The 18,458-nt window shown below is 47.6% G+C and overlaps 1 protein-coding gene across 2 annotated transcripts; it reads right to left on the bottom strand.

Moving 5' to 3' along the window:
• Positions 1–1,726: 1,726 nt before the first annotated feature.
• On the bottom strand, positions 1,727–16,856 carry HRK (harakiri, BCL2 interacting protein). Of its 2 annotated transcripts, none has more exons than XM_067550151.1 (2): positions 16,540–16,856; positions 1,727–1,856 (listed from the first exon to the last, which is right to left on the bottom strand). In XM_067550151.1, exon 1 carries the CDS (start codon positions 16,854–16,856, stop codon positions 16,587–16,589), a length of 270 nt encoding a protein of 89 aa, XP_067406252.1. In that variant the 3' UTR covers positions 1,727–1,856; positions 16,540–16,586. The 2 variants fall into 2 exon arrangements, with proteins under 2 accessions (XP_067406252.1, XP_067406253.1); XM_067550152.1 differs by lacking the exon at positions 1,727–1,856 and adding an exon at positions 12,243–12,291.
• Between the last annotated feature and the right edge of the window lie 1,602 nt (positions 16,857–18,458).

Raw genomic sequence — 18,458 nt, 5'->3', positions numbered from 1 at the left:
TTTATCAGTCGTTCAGGAACCAGCAATTCCCACAAATGTGTGCCTGAAATGAACGGATGAATGTTTGACACAGAGCTTTCAGCCTAGGCACGGCCCCGACACCCTCCTCTACAAGTACCCAAAATTCAAGCAGTTCTGATCGGACGTCAAGGTCACATGGTACATTTCTGTTCTGTGATGAGATGAAAGTACAGGGAGATTCTCAAAGCCTCCAAGAACAGGTATGTGCCTAATTCCCACTGGCCGTCAGTGGAAGTTGGGCATCTGACATCTCTTTGTACCTTTTGAAAATCTCCCCCATAACTAGTAAAATCAATCTTCTGGTGTAAATAGCCCAGTAACAAACTCACCATTGGCTTTCTGTGAGCATTTTGCAATCTTCGTTTAATGCCCCTGGTCTGGTGAGCATTTATTTGTAAATTGGAATGCATTTCCATGCAAATACTTTTGCCCAGATCTAGTGTTGCTCATGGTGCCATATGTGCCTATTCACAACAGTAATGCACAGTGTTATCTCAAGTGAGTTTATATTCAGTGATGTTTTGTGTGTGTGAGTCTTCTTTGGTCTGATCATCCAGCATGACAGCTCTGAAGCAATGGGATGCACTTGTTTAATGTGAATGTGTCAGACCCAATCTTTTAAAAATGTTTAATAAGAAAAATGACAAATTGGGTGAGACTTGGTTGCTAAACTTCCAGCCCAGAGCCATTTTTATAGCTGTTTTATGAAACTTCTGAAAGTGATGGTTTACAATGGAACATCAGCTAACACAGCACTAGTAGGGATGGCTGTAATTCCCAGGTAGGCCTTCAAAACTGGTATGAGCATTTTGGCGCTCTTTAACCCCTATGGTTTCAAAGAGTTGCCAGGACTTAGGCATGCAACACTACTAACATAGCTGATTATGGGGCCAAATTCCTTCAGCCTTTTTGAATATGTAGGGGTGAAAGGAATCTCCTGTTCTGCATGACTACTTGCATATCACATGGTACTTTCCAGCAAAACAAGAGATGAGCTGCCCCAAAGTGAGTTATTTTATAAAGCTCAGGGTTAGATTGGCTGGTGTTTTTTGTTTGTTTACTTACTAATTTACTTACAGGTAGAAAGAAAGGAAAATAGCACCTTCTCAACCTATTTTTTTGTGTGTATAAATATTAATAACCAAAATATATTTCTCCCAGTCCCATGTTTCAGAACATCATCCTGGTAAAACTGTAGCACCATAAAGAGGCAGATTAGCCCCAGACAAACATTAAATGTAGCACCAGAGAAAGTACAGGCATAAGAAAAGCATCTCACCTGGTGTCATAGAGCTTAAAGTATGTACACACAAACTGTCTCTTGTCAAAACTGCTAAACACTGCTTGCCCCCATCTCCCAAGACAAGCAGATGCCTATTTGCAGCAAATGCACTATCCGCAGGGATTATTTAGCCCTGGGTTTGCAAGTGATTTTTCACACTTCTACCTTTAAAGGGGCAGATATGTGCCACACCATAGACAATGCCTGGTGGGGAAAGTGTCAGCACTACGGCAAGGACATCACTAATCTTTTGACTCAAACTGCAGGAGCAGAAGTGCTCAGATCACAATCATCTAAAAAGAATGTTGCTTACGTTCTCAACCAGGCATGCATGTATTAACGTATGCTCTCTATATAAGCAGTATGTGTCTCTGTTTTGCTGCTGGGAACTTGAACAGCTCCTTCAGTACAAATCTTCTTTCATGTTGCTCAAGCCTCTTTCATCCTCCTCTTCTTTCTTTATCTCCATGCTTCACAGCTGCTGCTCAGACTCTGTACTTCCTGCAGGAAAAGGGGAAATAAGTTTCTCCAAGGGTGCAGGGTTTTCTCCAGCCTGAGGAAAGCAAAATAATTTGTTGTTAATTATATTAATGCAATGGTTACAATAAAAGCATCATCTAAATGTATGCATAAACCTTCCTATTGATGCAAGAATTTACTGACTAAGAGGCATATGTAATTTATGGGGCAGCCAGCTTTGTGGTTAAAGCACAGAAGATCAAGAGATCTGGCTTTTATTCACAGTGCTACCACAATTCCTGTGTGGATTGAATTTTGGGTGTCTCAGTCTTCTTGGGTGTCCAGCTTCAGATGAGTAGGCCAATAAAATGTTCATGTTTAGAGAAACAACTAAGTGTTACAGGGAGGCCCTGTGGGCTATTGATAATTGCAGGGAACTGGAAGCAATTCTGGGTTCTAGTCCTGTTCTGTCACTGATTTGACTTATGACCTTGGGGAAATTAACACCTCTGTGTTTCAGATTCACCTTTAACCTCAGGGCATCTGCCTCACAAATATCTTAAATAATGTTTGTAAAGTGCTTAGAGATCCTCAGATGAAAGGTTCCATATCAATGTAAATGATTGGTAGTGTTGTCCCAGGGCACATGCATTCATTGATACAGGCATTTGCAGGGGTAAATCCCAGTTCTTGAGAGCAGATTGTGGAAAAGCTCCTAAAATAAAGAGTTTCTATGTCCTATTTGCATCTCCGGTCTTTCAGTGGGCCACTGAGAAGGAGTTAAATTCACCCCTGTGCAGAGAGCCAGCACAAGGTCTACACACTTTTTAAGTCTCATTAATACCCATTCTGGGGTCTTTAAGGGACTTAAGAGGTTCATAGCTCTCAGATTCCAAAGTGATGGGTGACCTCATAAAAACCTCAGTAGAGAAATCTATGCTGGCCCTCTACATTGGATGAATTTGAGAGAGCAGTAAAATATCCAACTGTGTCAACTGTGAGAGAGTAATTAGGGTTAACAACTAGCTAGGAGGCAGATTCTGGTCTTAGTTACTCTAGTGTAAATCCAGAGTAACTCCACTGGCTTCAGTACTGTTACTGTGTATTTACACGGGTGTATATATGATCAAAATCTGACCCTAGATCTTTTCCATTAAGGAAACTGGACAAATTCTCATGCTCCAAATGACTCTGCTGTGTCACTCCTGAACTCACCAATTTCCACAAAGCCCCAGCGTATCCAGTGTACACAGAACTGCAGCAATTACTCTCTTCTCTTCTACCCCTCCCCGTCCACGGCTCCTGCTGTCAGACTAAAGTATCTAAAGCAACTGTGAACAAGGCTAGAAGGACTAAGTCCAAATTAAATCAACCAGGACTGAAGCATGTCATGTGGTCAGGTGACCCACAAAAAGCAATGCCAGTTGCCTGACCTGCAGTACCTGTGTGCGCATGGACACATGCACGCACGTGGAAGGGTCTGAAACGTCATTTTTTTTGCAGATCTGCTTATGGCTATAGCAAATTTTCTCTGGTGGGGAAAAGGGAGAAAGGTGTTTAGTACTCAAGAGAAGGGGAGCACGATCATGCTGGCTTAGGATATGTCTACAGTGCAGCCTGGCCCATGCCAGCTGATTCGGGCTCGCTGGGGTCAGGCTAAGGGGCTGTTTAATTGAACTGTAGACTTTGGACTTGGACTCAGCCCGAGTTCTGGGACTCTCTCACCTCACAGGATCCTAGAGCCTGGCCTCCAGTTCGATCCTGTGCATCTACACCACAATTAAACAGCTCCATAGCCTGAGTCTCACGAACCTGTCAGCTAGCACAGGCCAGCTGCGGGTTCTTAATTGCAGTGTGGTGTAGACATCCCCTCAGAGTCAAAACACGCCAGTGGACAGATGTCCACACACAGCTCACTTCAGTCCCTCTGAGCTGTGTGAGTGACACAGCTGTTAGTCCAGCCTCGGGGTCCCACACAGTAGTGCCAATGCCCCTCAGCTCTGATTTGCAGAACTCCTGTAAGTTTTATTTCTAGGCTTCTTCTGAGCAAAGATGAACAGCCTTGGAGTGGCTTTTTGCATGTGTGCTAACAATCGCTGGGGATTTGCCTGAGGCCACCTAGGCCACTGGCACTGTGATCTAAAACCCATTTCAACCCAAGTCTTCAGAAGTGACAGGGTGAACTTTGCAGGGGTAAGGGAAGAAATCAAGCAAAACTTCAATTGATTTTAGTACTTAGAATCAGAGGAGATGAGACTCAGAGAAATGTCTCTGAGGGATTAAATAAACTGAAGGGGGATCTTTGCCTGAGTAAAATCCAAATAAGGGTGTTAGGATTTTACTCCATTTTTACCGAAGGACTTTACTTGTGCTGCTGTAGCACCTACAGACCCCAGTCAAGGATCATGGCCCCATTATGCTAGATAACGTACAAACACATAGTATGAGACAACCCGTCCCCTGAAGATCTTACATTCTACAAACATTTTTCTCTCTTTCCCCTAAACTGCAGAAAACCTTTACAAAGTTTTAAAAGTTTTTGAATTAAAAAACTTATTAAGCTCCAAGGGAGAAATTTACCCCTGTGCAGACAAAGAACCAGTACAATGCTTGTCCATCACCTAAACTGTGTTTTGAGGGCTTAAGTGCCAATTAAGTTTTGCATAGGCTTCATGCTGGCTCTCTGCATAGGGGTGAATTTCACCCAAAGAATAAAGGGTGAGTGAAAATCCTGGCCTACATCCCATCTCCCAATAAAACTTTGAATATCGAAGGCTATGTTAACGCCATTACTGGGTGCAGATTGGCTGCATTGCCAGTATCTGACTCATTAATGGAATACACTTTGAGCCAAATTCTGATCTCATTTGTAGCACTGTAAGTGCAGGGCAGCTCAAATTGACTTCAGTTGAGTTACTCCAATTTTACTGCACTAGCACTCAGCAAATAGACAGATTGGAATTTGGACCTTTGAGTATGAAAGAGACTGTATAAAGCCAAATTCCATCCTATAGGTAATATTGGGGTGGGGGGCTGGTTACCAGGAGTGAGGGAGTGCTGGCATGTCCTCTCTGTAAAGTTGGTCGAAAAATGTTCCTAGCAATTTTTTTTAATGAAAAAATGGCTTTTTGTGAAAAAAAGAAAATTTTCCATTTTTTGGTCAATTTTTTTCAGGTTTTTATTGGAAATCCAAAATTTTCTTGGTTTTCCAAAAACTGAAATATCTTTGGTTTTCAACACATCTCCCCAAAAATTGTGTGAACAAAATTATGAAAATTAAAAATGTTCATTTCCTTTGATATTTTTCATGGAAACTAAAATGCGTTTTTGACCTGTACCTCCCTGTCTAGCCACTTAGGGATGCTCCAATTCTGTTCAGAATTTAGAATCATGGAAATGTAGGGATGGAAGGGACCTTGAGAAGACATCCAGTCCACCCCCCACGTTGAGGCAGGACCAAGTAAACCTAAACCATCCCTGACAGGTGTTTTTCCAACCTATTTTTAAAAATCTCCAGTGACAGGGATTCCACAACCTCCCTGTGAGCCTATTCGAGAGTTTAGCTGCTCTTCTAGGGAGAAAGTGTTTCCTAATATCTAAGTTAAATCCCTCTGGCTGCAGATTAAGTCCATTACTTCTTATCTACCTTCAGTGGACATGGAGAACAATTGATCACTGTCCTCTTTATAACAGCCCTTAACTTAGCTGAAGACTATATCAGGTCCCATCTCAGCTTTCTTTTCTCCAAACTAAACATGCCCAGTTTTTTTAACCTTCCCTCATAGATCAGGTTTTCTAAACATTTTCTCATTTTTGTTGCTCCCCTCTGAACACTCTCCAGTTCATCCAACCTTTCCTAAAGTGCAGTGCCCAGAACTGGACATGGTATTCCAGCTAAGGCCTCACCAGTGCTATGTGCAGTGGGACAATTTACCACCTCTCTCTTACATACAACGCTCCTGTTAATACAGCCCAGAATATTAGCCTTTTTCCCTAGCTGCATCACATGGTTGACATTCAATTTGTGATCCACTATAACCTCCAGAGCCTTTTCAGTAGTACTACCAGCTTGCCAATGATTCCCCATTTTGTAGCTGTTCAGACCAATTCTCCAGTTTGTCATTTGGAATTCTAATCCTGGGCTCTAAAGTGCTTGCAACCCCTCCCAGCGTGATGGCATCTTCAAATTTTGTAAGTACACTCTCCACTCTATTATCTGAGTCACTAATGAAAATATTGAATAGTACCAGTTCAGGACTGACCCCTTGAGGACCCAGCTAGATACATCCTCCCAGTTTGACAGTGAACCATTGATAACTATTCTTTCAACCAGCTGTGCACCCATCTTATAGTAACCTAGACTGCCATTTCCTTAGTTTGTTTATGAGAATGTCATGTGGGACTGTGTCAAAAGCCTTACTAAAATCAAGATATATCACATCTAACACTTTCCCCATATACGCTAGGCCAATAACCCTATAAAAGAAGGAAATTAGGTTGGTTTGGCATGATTTGTTCTTGAAAAATCCATTCTGGCTATTCCTTCTAACCCTATTATCCTCTGGATGCTTACAAACTGATTGCTTAATAATTTATTCCAGTATCTTTCTAGGTACCAAGTAAGGCTGACAGGCCTATAATTCCCTGGGTCTTCTTTGTTCCCCTTTTTAAAGATAGGTACTGTACTATGTTTGGCCTTTTCCAGTCCTCTGGGACCTCAACTGTCCTCTATGAGTTCTCGGAGATAATTGCTAAAAGCTAAGAGATTGCTTCAGCTAGTTCCTTAAGTACACTAGGATGAATTTCATCAGGCCCTGCCAACTTGAATACATCTAATTTATCTAAATATTCTTTGACCTATTCTTTCCCATTTTGTCTTGTATTCCTTCCTCCTTGTTGTTAATATTGTGTTGAGTATCTGGAAACCATTAACCTTTTTAATGAAGACTGAAACAAAATAGACATTAAACACCTCAGCCTTCTTGAGATCATCAGTTATTAGCCCTCCTTCCCCACTAAGTAGACGACCTTTACTTTCTTTCATCTTTCTCTTGTTCCTAATGTATTTGAAGAACTTCTCATTGCCTTTTATGTCCCTTGCTAGATGTAACTCATTTTGTGCCTTAGCCTTTCTGATTTTGTCCCTGCCCGTGCTTTTGTCCTCCTGCTTAGCAGTTCATCCATGTTTCCACTATTTGTAGGATTCCTTTTTGATTTTTAGGCCATTGAATTGGCCCCCTTTAATTTCACGTGATAAACAAGAGAGCCAAAGAGACAGTGGAAAAGCATTTAGACTGAGATTTTCCAAAGGTAGTGGACTGGACAGTTAATTCCCATTGATTTTAATGGGATTTAGGCTTCCAAACCCCTAGTCAGTTTTGAAAATCTCACTCATGAATTCTTCACCCTCATCACACAGCATCACTCCACTCTGGGCCTTGCTTGGCTAGGTGGTGATTCGACCGGACAGGAAAATTACTCCACTGAAGGAGCCAGCATCATAGTAAGGGGACTCAGTGGCTCAGGTAGGACGTCACTCACTTTTATGCAGCACTTCTTGGGCTTGTCTTTATTCAGAGGCACAGAATCAAGCCAGAGCTGGGTACTCAGTTCTAGTACTGATGAAGCTATGGAAGGAACTGACTTTTTATGTGCTTTGTAAAGCACTGGGCATATAGAGCCCAACTCACTGCTGACGTAAGGGGGGTCAACTCCACAGATTTCAATGGAATTACACCCATGTGCCCCAGTGATAAATTATGCATGTAGCCAGTGCTTAATACATAACATAATAATTATAAATAATACATTTCAAGAGAAGATACTGGGGGAATTGGATTGTCCAGGAAAAGAACAGTGATGGGGGAGGAATGAGGCAGAATACCTGGGATTCCACCCTGATGCAGCAGTGAGCTAATGAGAAACCAAAGAATTACTGAGCTATGGCATAAGTGAGTGAGACTCCCATTGAATTCCATGGGAGATGCCTCCACTTACATCAGGGCTTTGTGTTTGCACTGGAGGTGAAAGGATAGTTGGGAAAGGAAGATCAAGGAGTTGGTTTGGGGTTGGTGGCAACAGGAAGGAAGGGTCGATCCAGTGGAGAGAGGCTCAGAGCAACAGCCTATTTGGGAGATTTTGGGCAAGATCACGGAGGCCAGAGGCCAAAGGGGAAAATTGTTGGGGTGACTCCAAAGTTCCAAAGGATATGGGTCCTGTTTAGCCTTAATCCACCCCTAGAAAGAGGTATTTCTTAGCTGCTGTTTATCTCTTTAACAATAATATGCTTCTTTGCTACAGGCTTATTAGGGGCTTAGTAATGAGGATTTTCTCTTGTGCAGGTTTAGCAGTGAGGGGGTTTGGGGTTTATGAAGGGGGAGCATAAGATGAAGGATTCCTTCGTCCTTAGTTTTTCAGGAAAATAAGCAGCAAAGCTTTTTTCCTCATGTCAGACTCAGGAAAGCACAGGATGCAACACACTGAATGTTTGGTTTGTAGCTCATCATACAAAACTGTAACCTACTGCTGGGTCAGCCAGCCTAGTCCCATAACTGCAGTACTGCCTCTGGTGCTTACTTTTTTTTTTTGGACTTCCGCACAGCTCAGTGTGACATCTCCAAAAATCTTATCAACCCAATTTTAATACAGCTAATTAACTACACAGAGACGTTTGACAGAGCAGCTCTGTGTGAACCTAGCAGCAGACAGTGGGGGACATTACTGGCAGCGCAACAAGCATAGAGCCAGGCTGGTGGAGCTGGCAGAGAGAGATAGGGTTTAATTTAATACACTGCCACTTCTAGACGAACAGAGAAAAATACAAATGACACTGCATGCCAAATTGGCACATGCTAACTACACTTCATGCCCTGGCTGGGTTTTTCAAGGTGATGTCAGATTATATATTACAAAGCTGCCACTTCCTAAGCACTTTTCATCCAGAGATCCGAAAGTGGCCCATAAACATTACAAACTGGTTACACTCCATGGGCCCAATCCTGCTTCCATTGAAGGTACTTGGGCCTAGATTTTTAGAAGAATGGAGGTGTTGCTCCACTCAGCATTGCAAGGCCTAAGCTATTTAGATGGTTAAATCCCATTTTCAAAAGTGCCTTAGGAGCCCAAGTCCCATTGAGACTTAGGCTCCTAAATGCCTGTGCCAATTTTGAAAATGGGACGTAGGTATCTAAGTCACGTAAGCCTTGCAACGCTGAGTGAGCCAATGCCCAAATACCCGTAAAAACCTGATTCCTGAGGTCAGTGGGAGCTGGCCCCCAAGACAGAGGGATCATTTCCTAATCTAAACTGTTGTATAAGGATGCTGTGCATTATTAAACAGCTGCCATGTTCCACTGCAGAGATGGCTGTGCTTCATAGGAGATAGATAGATAGATACACGCACATATACTTACTTGTGTGTGTAGAGAGAGATGGTGAGGAATACCATTCCCATTTGAAACTACAGGGGGGAATACAGAGAGGCAGTAAGCAATCAGCCAACCTGGAATTTGCCTTTGGTCTGACTACTCTGCCCCTTCTCTAACCATTAGACCTTAAGACTAATACTGAATCAATCAGCGGTTGGGCTGAGCAGTATTAAGTGGTACAAGCTAACTCCCCTATTCTTATTAACTGTGCCATGAAATCCCCAATGAACATTAGTGGTCAGGACCTGGGGTTTACAACTTATTGTACAAGTTTATCACTGAAGAGATGTATGGGGTGTGGGGAGGAAGCAATACCTATTTCGTTCAAAAACAAATCTTCTACAGAGCTCAAAGTACTGCTTGTCACATCTCTTCTCTTCTAAGTTCTAGAACCATACTCATCACTGCAACATCATAGAAGCATAGAAATGTAGGACTGGAAGGGACCTCCATAGTCCATGTTCATCTAGTCCACTCCCCTGCACTGAAGCAGGACAAAGTAGTATTTAGACTGTCCCAGACAGGTGTTTCCCTAGTTTGTTTATGAGAAGGGTCAGGGGAGACAGTATCCATGTGGCTGTGAGATACATTTTTTCAGATATTGCATACAGCATATATTAGTGTGAGCAAAATGCTGTTCAACCAAAACTAAGAAAGAAAGAAAGAAATGGATGGTGTAACAATAAAGGACGGGACACCAAAAGACAAAAAAAGGGCATAAATTTTACCCTGAAAGTGAGCTGCTGGTGGTATATTTAATTATCCCTGTGTGTGGATGTATTTATGTCCACAGCTCATCACATGTGACTTGGAAGCTAACCAGGAGAGCTGGATGGCTCCATTCACTCTGCATGTGGCAGCCAGGAGATTGTGTTGCTAGCCAGGCTGGCCCCCACATCTGGACTCTCAACATCATTCCTGAGGTTGTTTCAAAGCACAAAGAAAATTCTTTTTTTCGGAAACCTTGAAGCCAGGAGCAGCTTTTTCATAGATTCAACTGCACCCACAGAAATCATGAAACCAAGGGTGGAAAAGTACCCCATTGAGGAAGGGAGGAAGGCAGCCACGTTCACTCCTTTGCATGAGAAACTTCACATGGCTCCATGGCCCAGGCTCCATGTCATGATGCTGCTGCTCCCAGCCACATCGCTGTGCAATGATGTCAGAATTGTGTGCTGCTATGGAGGCCCAAAGAGTAAAATCTGCCAGAAGGTGCATGGGGGGAGTGCAGTGTGACAGGGGTCCTGCCTGTCCCAATCTCCAGGCAGCAGGGATGCAGGGGCGTGGTGCAGTAGTGTAGTTGACGGTAAACGTGATAAACTGAGGTTACCCGCTGCTCATTTGGACAATATAAAGTTTAGGTTAGGTTATTTTACCCTCCTCTTTTTTTTACCACTACACTACTGTCAGGGCACTGGACTAATGGCTGGGCCTCTCCCTACTATGAGTAGCTGGGTCCGGATGTTGAGTGTAACAGACTCCCCCACTGCATCCTGACCAGGGTCTGTCTTGCCATGGTAAGTAATCAGACTGGCCCCAGAGCAGCTGCATGGAGTGGAGTGGACCCGGTGCTGAGGCTAGGTCCAGGCCTCTCACTGGACCACACATTCCCTTCCCCTGGGCACTCTCACTGTATCAAACTCTCTTTTTTATTCCTTTCTGCAATGCTGCAATTACACTAGAGTTTAGTATAGTGCACCCATTGAATCGGGAAGCTATACCCACCACTGTCTGACGCATAGGTGCATCCCGGCCTTGTGACCCTTGAGGAAGTGAAGAGTACAGAGAGGGACTGTGCACAAAGAAGAAGGAGCTTGCACTTGCTCGACTGAGAATACTACTTTGCATTTCTATAGCGTGTTACATCAGAGAATCTCAAAGCACTTTACAAACAATTAATTAAGCTTCGCAACACCCCATGGGATAAGTAAGTATCATTAGACCTATTTTACAGATGGGGAGACTGAGGTCAGGGTCACACAGTAAATCAGTGGTGGAGCAGAGTGGGAACAGAACTCAGGTTGCCCAACTAAGCTATGCAAATATTTGCAATTAACTTCAAACTCAGTTGATAACTGAGCCTTGGATCTGGGGTTTGGTGGGATCGGTGAACCTCAGCCTGGTGAGCCTGGACTGAGGATGTTCACACAGCTAAGAGGCTGGTAAATATTCCTTATGCCCCAGCCAGTCTCACCAGCTCCATCCCTTCCTATAGTTACCTTCTCTACACACTAACAATTCCCAGCAGCACTTCCACACCCTAAGAAAAGAAGTGAGTTCCTAGGCCTTGTTAAAAAGGAGGGGTCAAATGAGAGGCTAACATAAAGGGGCCAGTTGTAATGTTTCTCTGGGAGGTTTGAGTTGGTTGAGCTCAAACTGACAAGTGAATCTCAGGGGGATGTTAATTTCCAAAAACTATGAACCAAACTGCACAGCTTGGTTTATGAACCTCTTCACAAGTGGAACAGTGGAGGAGACAATATCAATAGTGGTTAGAGAAGAGCAATGGGAGTCAGGAGCAGAGCTGACTTCCATTTCCCTTCTCTAGCCACTGTGGATACAATCTCATCCGGCAAGCTGAGCTGTGCTCAGTCACACACCGTCCCAGCACCTCTCTGCCAACTGTAGTATTTGAAGTTTCAGTTTAAAAAATCATTTTGTAGTCCTTCTGTTTGCCAAGGAAACTTTCTGAATGTGACCTGACTGAATCTGCAGGCAGACAGACATAATAGCTGTATATCACCCACATAGTCAATAATAAAATGACACAAATATACACAATGTAAACACACATCTATCTATCTAAAACCCTACTTTAAAACACTAGATGAGTACAGAGGTCTCCCAAGTTGTCACATTTTTATTTATTATTTTTCAGACACCTAAAAATGTTCCAGGCACCTTGCAAACAAGTAAATATATGATTGCTGCCTCAAAGATTAGTCTTGATTTGACATGACACTGCAACTGTGGGTCACGATTTACAAACAAACAAGGGGATGTAGGAGAAGGGAGGGGAAGGACAATAATATTTTCTTCTCCTTCAGACTTCCGTTCTGCTGCCCTTCTGTGTGTTGTCATCTCATCCTGTTTTTATTGTCACTAAGGATTCAGTTCAGGAAAGTGTTTAATCACATGCAAGTAACTTGAGGTCAATGGAACTTAAGCCTACGCATTTAAGTGCTTTCCTGAATATGGATAGAGTTAAATATTTGCTTAACTGTTGTCCTGAAACAAGGCCTTAAGTTGTAAACTCCAATGGGCAAGAAGTAAAATTCCCTCTTTATTGGAATTGTAAAACATTTATCATATCTATGGTGCTATATAAATAACAATCCTAATACTACTAGCTCTGAAAAGTGAGAATTGCTCCAGTCATCTCAATAGGAAGTTAACTGCGAAGAATAATTACCAGGATTTAAATGGCAAAGTTATTGACTATTTCACTGCTGATAATTTTAGCAGAAACATCCAGAATTTAGCTAGTGCAAACTCACACAAAGTACAAATTAGGGGCTGGGAGGAATAGAAACTGATTTGTTTGAGGGGGGAGGGAAAGAGGGAGATCACAACCAAAGAGCAATGTGGCACTTAGTATTGGATTTTTTAAAAATAATTCATTGTCGTTTATTTAATAAAGAAATAACATATATTGATGAACATAGAAGTTAAAAGAATCAAGACCATATTGATGAGATTGTAGAGGTAAATTCACAGAGTGACTTGGGCGTTGTGGCAGTGTAGTTAGTGTCCAGAGAGAAGGAGAGGGCACTGGTGGGGAGTGAGCTAACACCTGGCATTAGCTTCAGGCACAAATAACCTGATGAGGGAGTCTTCAGAAGGCCAGAATCTGAGCCCTGTCTTCTTCCCCCCCGCCCCGCCCCCTCTGTAGAGGAGTCAGCTATCACGGGGCAGTGCAATGAAGGGTAAAATCAAGAATGGCTTTGGGGAGCACATAGGGTTCAGGGTTTTCTTTACACATGCTCAAGACCAGCGGGGTTCTTAGTTTGCATAGGGTGGCATTAAGCATTGCAACACCTAACTTTTAGGTGCCTGGAAAATCATAGGAACAATGCTAGGATTCACAAAGCCTCATTTAGGCACCTAGACTCCCTATACAATGAATGGGGAGAGATAAGCGCCTAAGAATGTGATCCACAAAAGCTGGCATACTAGGCAGGGAGCCACCTAAACTAGCCACTGGGAGATGCCAACAGCTGGGGTGTCTTCTAAGCCCCTTTCCTCTCAAGGAGATAAGTGCCTATGTCTGGGCTCCAGGGAAGCAGCGATCTCTGCTCGCAATTCAGGAACTGGGAATCCCTCTCCTGGAGTCATGTGGATTAGGAGCCTGAGGTGTTTCTTGTGAGAATGAGCGAGGCAGGTGCCTAAAGCCACACACCAGGAACCAGCCAGAGGAGGAACAAGTGGTGGTTGTGATGCCTACTTTATAACTTCTAGCCCAGTGGTTAGCGCAGTAACTTAGGATGTGGGAGACACTGGTTCAATTCCTCCCTCTGTCAGAGGAGGAAAGGATTTAAACATCTGGGGATGATGCTCTAACAACCTAGGTAAAAGTTACAAGGTGGGTACCACCACACCTTTCTCCAGCCAGATTTGGAATGGGACCCAATCTGATAGCTAGCCTGATCCAGGCCCAGGCTGAAGAAAGGTGGCTGACTGCATATCTTCCCCGTTTGTGAATTACTCTAGGGCTTAGGCAGAAGATAAGCACCCAGATGCCTGCAGAAGGGCAGCGGTGTACCTGCTGGGAGGCAGAAACTGAGGTGCGCCTAGGGAACTTTTACAGCAGAAATGTAAGTGCTGAGGGAGTTTAGGCTACATCTGGAGCTTGTGAATCACAGTGGAGCCTAAAATTGGGACTTGGGTTTAGATGTCTGAGTACCTTTGTGAAGCCCACTGGGAGTCCCTCAAGAATTAGATAAGTTGGAGTGCTAGGATTGACAGAGCTTTCTGCACAGCTGGCTTGATCTATATAGGGACAATTCCTATATTCTGGAGCAGGTGGGGGAGAGAACATGGTTGTCACAGAACTCTGCAACACGACCCCCTGAAAAAGTGGCTTACCCCTGAATCAGTTTTAGGCATTTTTCCCAATGAACACCCAAAAAATATTTCTCCTAAGAAAACATCAGCCTGCCTGGCACTGGGTGGACAGAGTCTATTTAAATCGTGGAAGGAGTAGCAGGACTAAACACACACCAACTTTCAGAGATGTGCAGCTCTGAAGCTGGTGGGGCTGGGATCTTTTTGTACTCAGACTGGACAGTACTCTGGGATCAGGAGGCATCAGACATACCTAACCCCAACCTGCAGAGCTTATCTCCGCCCAGGTAATGGGTGTGATGGAAGAACAGAATAGTTTTAGAGACCACCCAATCCCACATATGCAGTAGCAGGTGTGTGAGCCCGGCAGGGACCGAGGAAGCCGACACGTGTCGTTCAGTTAAATCATTCCATGAAAACAAATCCACATGGCAGGGCAGGTAAAGTGATCCTTAGGGTGGCATGGGACCAAACCCGCAGGTGTCAGCCCATGGCCCTACCCTCTGTCACATACACGCCCTCTGCTAGGGGCAGGCAGCAGAGCTGCATCCCAGCCCCGGTTCCAGCCATGGGCTTGGGCTGCCCAGGAGGCGGCAAGTTTCCTCACTAGCACGAGGGATACGGACAGCGGGACTAACGCCCTGCCCAGCGCACTGGCGTTTTGTCGCTGTGCCGGGACATCGGGAGTGGTCGGCGCAGGGGGCCGGCTCCAAGGAACCTGCTTATACTTATACCCCCCATCTTCAGGGGACTCCGAAGGAAACTAGGGGCCACCTGAAATCATGGGGCGGGGGGAAGAGAGAGACGCGCTTAGAGACAATCCTGGCGCCCACTAGATCTCTGAACCCGTCCCATGGACTGCACACCGTCTCCTGGCTCCGAGCAGCAGCTCTGCAATATTCATCAGCCCCTTTTCTGGCTCTTGCAAAGACTGAAGCAAACCGTGGGGGGCAGAGGGGGGAAATCAAGCCCTTCGCGTTTGGCAGAGCTGCTTAAATTAGCGGCCCCGTAACATCCCGGCAGCCTAACGCACGCAACCGCACCCGTCAGCTCCGGAGCGAGTTCCCCTCTGCTCCCAGACAGCTGTCCCCTCGCGTTCAGCCTGCGCCGGAGTTCGCAGCCGACGGGCCGGAGCGGGCTCGCTGTCTGCAGCGCGCTAGGGAGAGGGTGGACGATTTCAACCCCTGACCGCGCCGAGGCGTCACCCTCGGGGCTGGGAAAAGGGAAGAGAAACTTTCAGACTAGTAAACAAACAGCAGCAGCCTCGCAGGGCGCGGGCAGGTCTTCCAAGCAGCCTCCCCGCAGGGAGCCGGTGGCGGGGAGCCCCTGGAAAGCGCCCACCAGAGACACCTCGCCGCCCAGCGGGCGGGAACTGCGCAAGGCAAAGCGCTAAAGCCTTTGAAAGAAGGAAGCGCCAGTGGCTCCGCGTTTGTACAGGGGGCGATGGGGACTGGTCCTGCCGACCGCATCCCAGGGCGGGAAGTGAGAGACCTGTCTGGGTATTTGCTCTCAGTACAAGGCTGACAACATTACACGGCACACACACACACACACACACACACACACACACACCCCTCCCGCAGCATACAACGAAGCGGGTCAATAACTCGCGCGCACACCTGCCTCTGTCTCCCTGGGGGACAGCGCGGCTCTCCTGCAGTGTGGGAGCGGAGCAGCCGGAACCTGGGGACCCAAATCCACCCCCCGCCTGTCCGCTCCAGTTTACACCCACTGTGATGAACAGCGCCGAGCGCGCAGGTGACCGACTCCGCTGGATCCCACCGCGGGCTGCCGATCCGGCGCGCCGAGCACTGCCAGAGACCCCCCGCCCGCCCCGCCTTACATCATCTTCATGAAACACTCCGCTCCGGATTGCGGCTCGCCCCGGCCCGGATCCCCCCCGCCCCTGGACCGACAGACCGGGAAGGAGCGGGGGGGAGGAGGCAGGGTTCCCATCCGGACTCGGCTCCTAGTCACCGGCTGGTCTTGGGCCAAGCCTCTGGCCTCAGTCTCCTCCCTCCGTGCAATGGGGACAACGACCGGGCGGCTCTGCTCTGGCGCCTGGTGCCCGGGCACGGCTCGCTGCGCCGCCTGCCCACCTCCCCCGTCAGAAGTGCCCGGGCCAGGCTCGGAAGCGAAGGGGAAGGGGAGGGTCCCAGACACGGCGCTGCGTCCTCCCGGGCTCGCCTCCCCCCAGCCCCAGGGCCCGGGTCCGGCACCTTCCCCGCCCGTCTCCCCGGCCCGGCCCGGCGCGGTGTCTGGCTCTGCGCGGGGCCGGCCGCTCACCTGTGGCTCTCCCCGCCTGCTCTCCGCTCCGGCCAGAGCCCGGCTCCCTACCAGCTCCTCTTGCGGACCAGCCAGACCAGCGCCGCCGCCTGCGTCAGGGCGCACAGCAGGCACAGGCAGGTGGCCAGGCTTCCCCCGGCCCCGGCCGACGCCCTCCTGCTCCGCGCCCGCCGCCAGGCCGTCCGCTCCTGCAGCTCGTCCCCCACCGCCTTCAGGCGGGCGGCCACCAGCTGCGGCCCGGAGACGGGCGGCCCGCGGCGGGCCGGGCTGCAGAGGCAGGCCGCCGGGGGGCTGCCGGCCAGGGCGCACGGGCACATGGCGGCTCGGCGCCGGAGAGCGGCCGGCATGAAGTGCGCGGCGGGCGGGCGGCCGGGGCTGTTGTTGTGCGGCGCGCTGCGCTCCGCTCCGCTCCGCTCCGCTCCGCTCGCCTGGCAATTGCGGTGTCACATGGTGGGGAGGGGGTTACATCATCCGGCCCCGTCGGGGCTGCCTGCCGGCGGCGGGCAGGAAAGGTAGCGCTTAACTCTTGCCGCGCCGCGGGGCCGGCAAACCGACGTGTCCTGCACACACCCACACACACACACACTCACACACACACCCCGCCTCCCCAACTGAACCCGCCGCCCGCCCCTGTCTGCAGAGCCGCGGGGGACAGCACAAGCCGCACGGCGCGGGCTGGTTTATTCGCCCCCCCCCCCCCCCAGCTGGGGGTTGTTTTATTCCCACCGTGGGGCGGGCCGGGGATTTTGAACTGATCTTTTCCTTCGGATCTTGCACCCTCTGATTTCCCGCCCCTGCCACGTTTTGACTTTTGCCTGCTTAACTAATAGGTTCTCCCGTCACACCCCCAGGGCGCCCCTGACAGCTCGGGTCAGGTCGGGCGGTAGTGTGTAGTCAGTCTTCATCCTGCCTGGCAGGAGACACAGAAAGTCCGGTGTGACCACGCTCCGGACGAGGAGGTGCAGACCGCCTGCTGGTGCCTAGGGGCTTTTTTCACTGCTGGACTCCGAATCACTGGAGTGCGATGCACTGTGTGGAAACACACGGGAAAAATATGTTGAGCGGGATGCTCCAAACAGCGAGCGGGGGAGTTGAAAAGAAGGAGAAACAGCCGCGTGATCTCTTCTTTTCTGCTTCCCATTGCTAATCCTTTAAGGGAAAATCAAACAAACAAATAAACAACACTCCTAAATCGTTTCCCTACAAATGGCTGCTTAGGGCGAGAGGGGATTTTAAGGGCCTCCGAGCTCTGGTTTAAAAGAGACCCGTGATCTATACAAAGTTACCAGAAGTGCTGTTGTGATCCTTGATTGTGGAGCTTTCGGGCGGAGGGTGGAGGGGAAACTCTCGGGGGTCGGGACAGGAGCTGAAGATCCGGGAAGGGCTTAAAGAAGAGAAAACCCAGCCTGCAGCAGGCCAAGTAAACCCTAACCCTCCCGCACCAAATCCCATTGAAAAGTCACTTCTTTCAACACAGCGCGGCGAGCAAAGGGGCTGGGCTCGAGCTATTGGGAGCCGGGGCAAAACTTCCACTGACGCGGGAGCTGGATTGAGCCCATCAAAGAGGCCAAGAAGGAACTATTGCCCGGGGGTCTTGTTGTTCTCTGGGGCAGATCGGTAGCCAGCTCCGACCATAGCTCATGCTCTGAGTATTACTCAAACTCTCACACCACTTTTCCTGCCTTCACTGTTATCTTAATCCGATCTGCCCCAGAAAACAAGCCGGCGGTAGACCTTTTCAGGACCGAGGAGGTATCTGCCCTCTCCAGTTATATCTCCTCCCAGCAAGGGATCTTCTGCATTGTGGCTAGGTCATACTGCCAGCAACGAAACACCAGGGGCTTCCCTTTACATTGCTCAAACCGGGTTGTCTGTCTGGATGCTCATTGGAAAGGGGCTGTTCTCACCCGGCTTTGAAG

This window comes from Emydura macquarii, unplaced genomic scaffold, assembly GCF_026122565.2.
Source record: "Emydura macquarii macquarii isolate MOO-44397 ecotype Brisbane River unplaced genomic scaffold, CSIRO-AGI_Emac_v2 contig_1254, whole genome shotgun sequence".
In the NCBI taxonomy this organism is placed as follows: Eukaryota; Metazoa; Chordata; order Testudines; family Chelidae; genus Emydura; species Emydura macquarii.
This window is presented reverse-complemented; position numbering and strand designations above follow the sequence as displayed.

Coding starts and splice junctions, on each gene's coding strand:
- HRK (XM_067550151.1), bottom strand. CDS start 16,856: ATGTGCCCGTGCGCCCTGGCCGGCAGCCCCCCGGCGGCCTGCCTCTGC.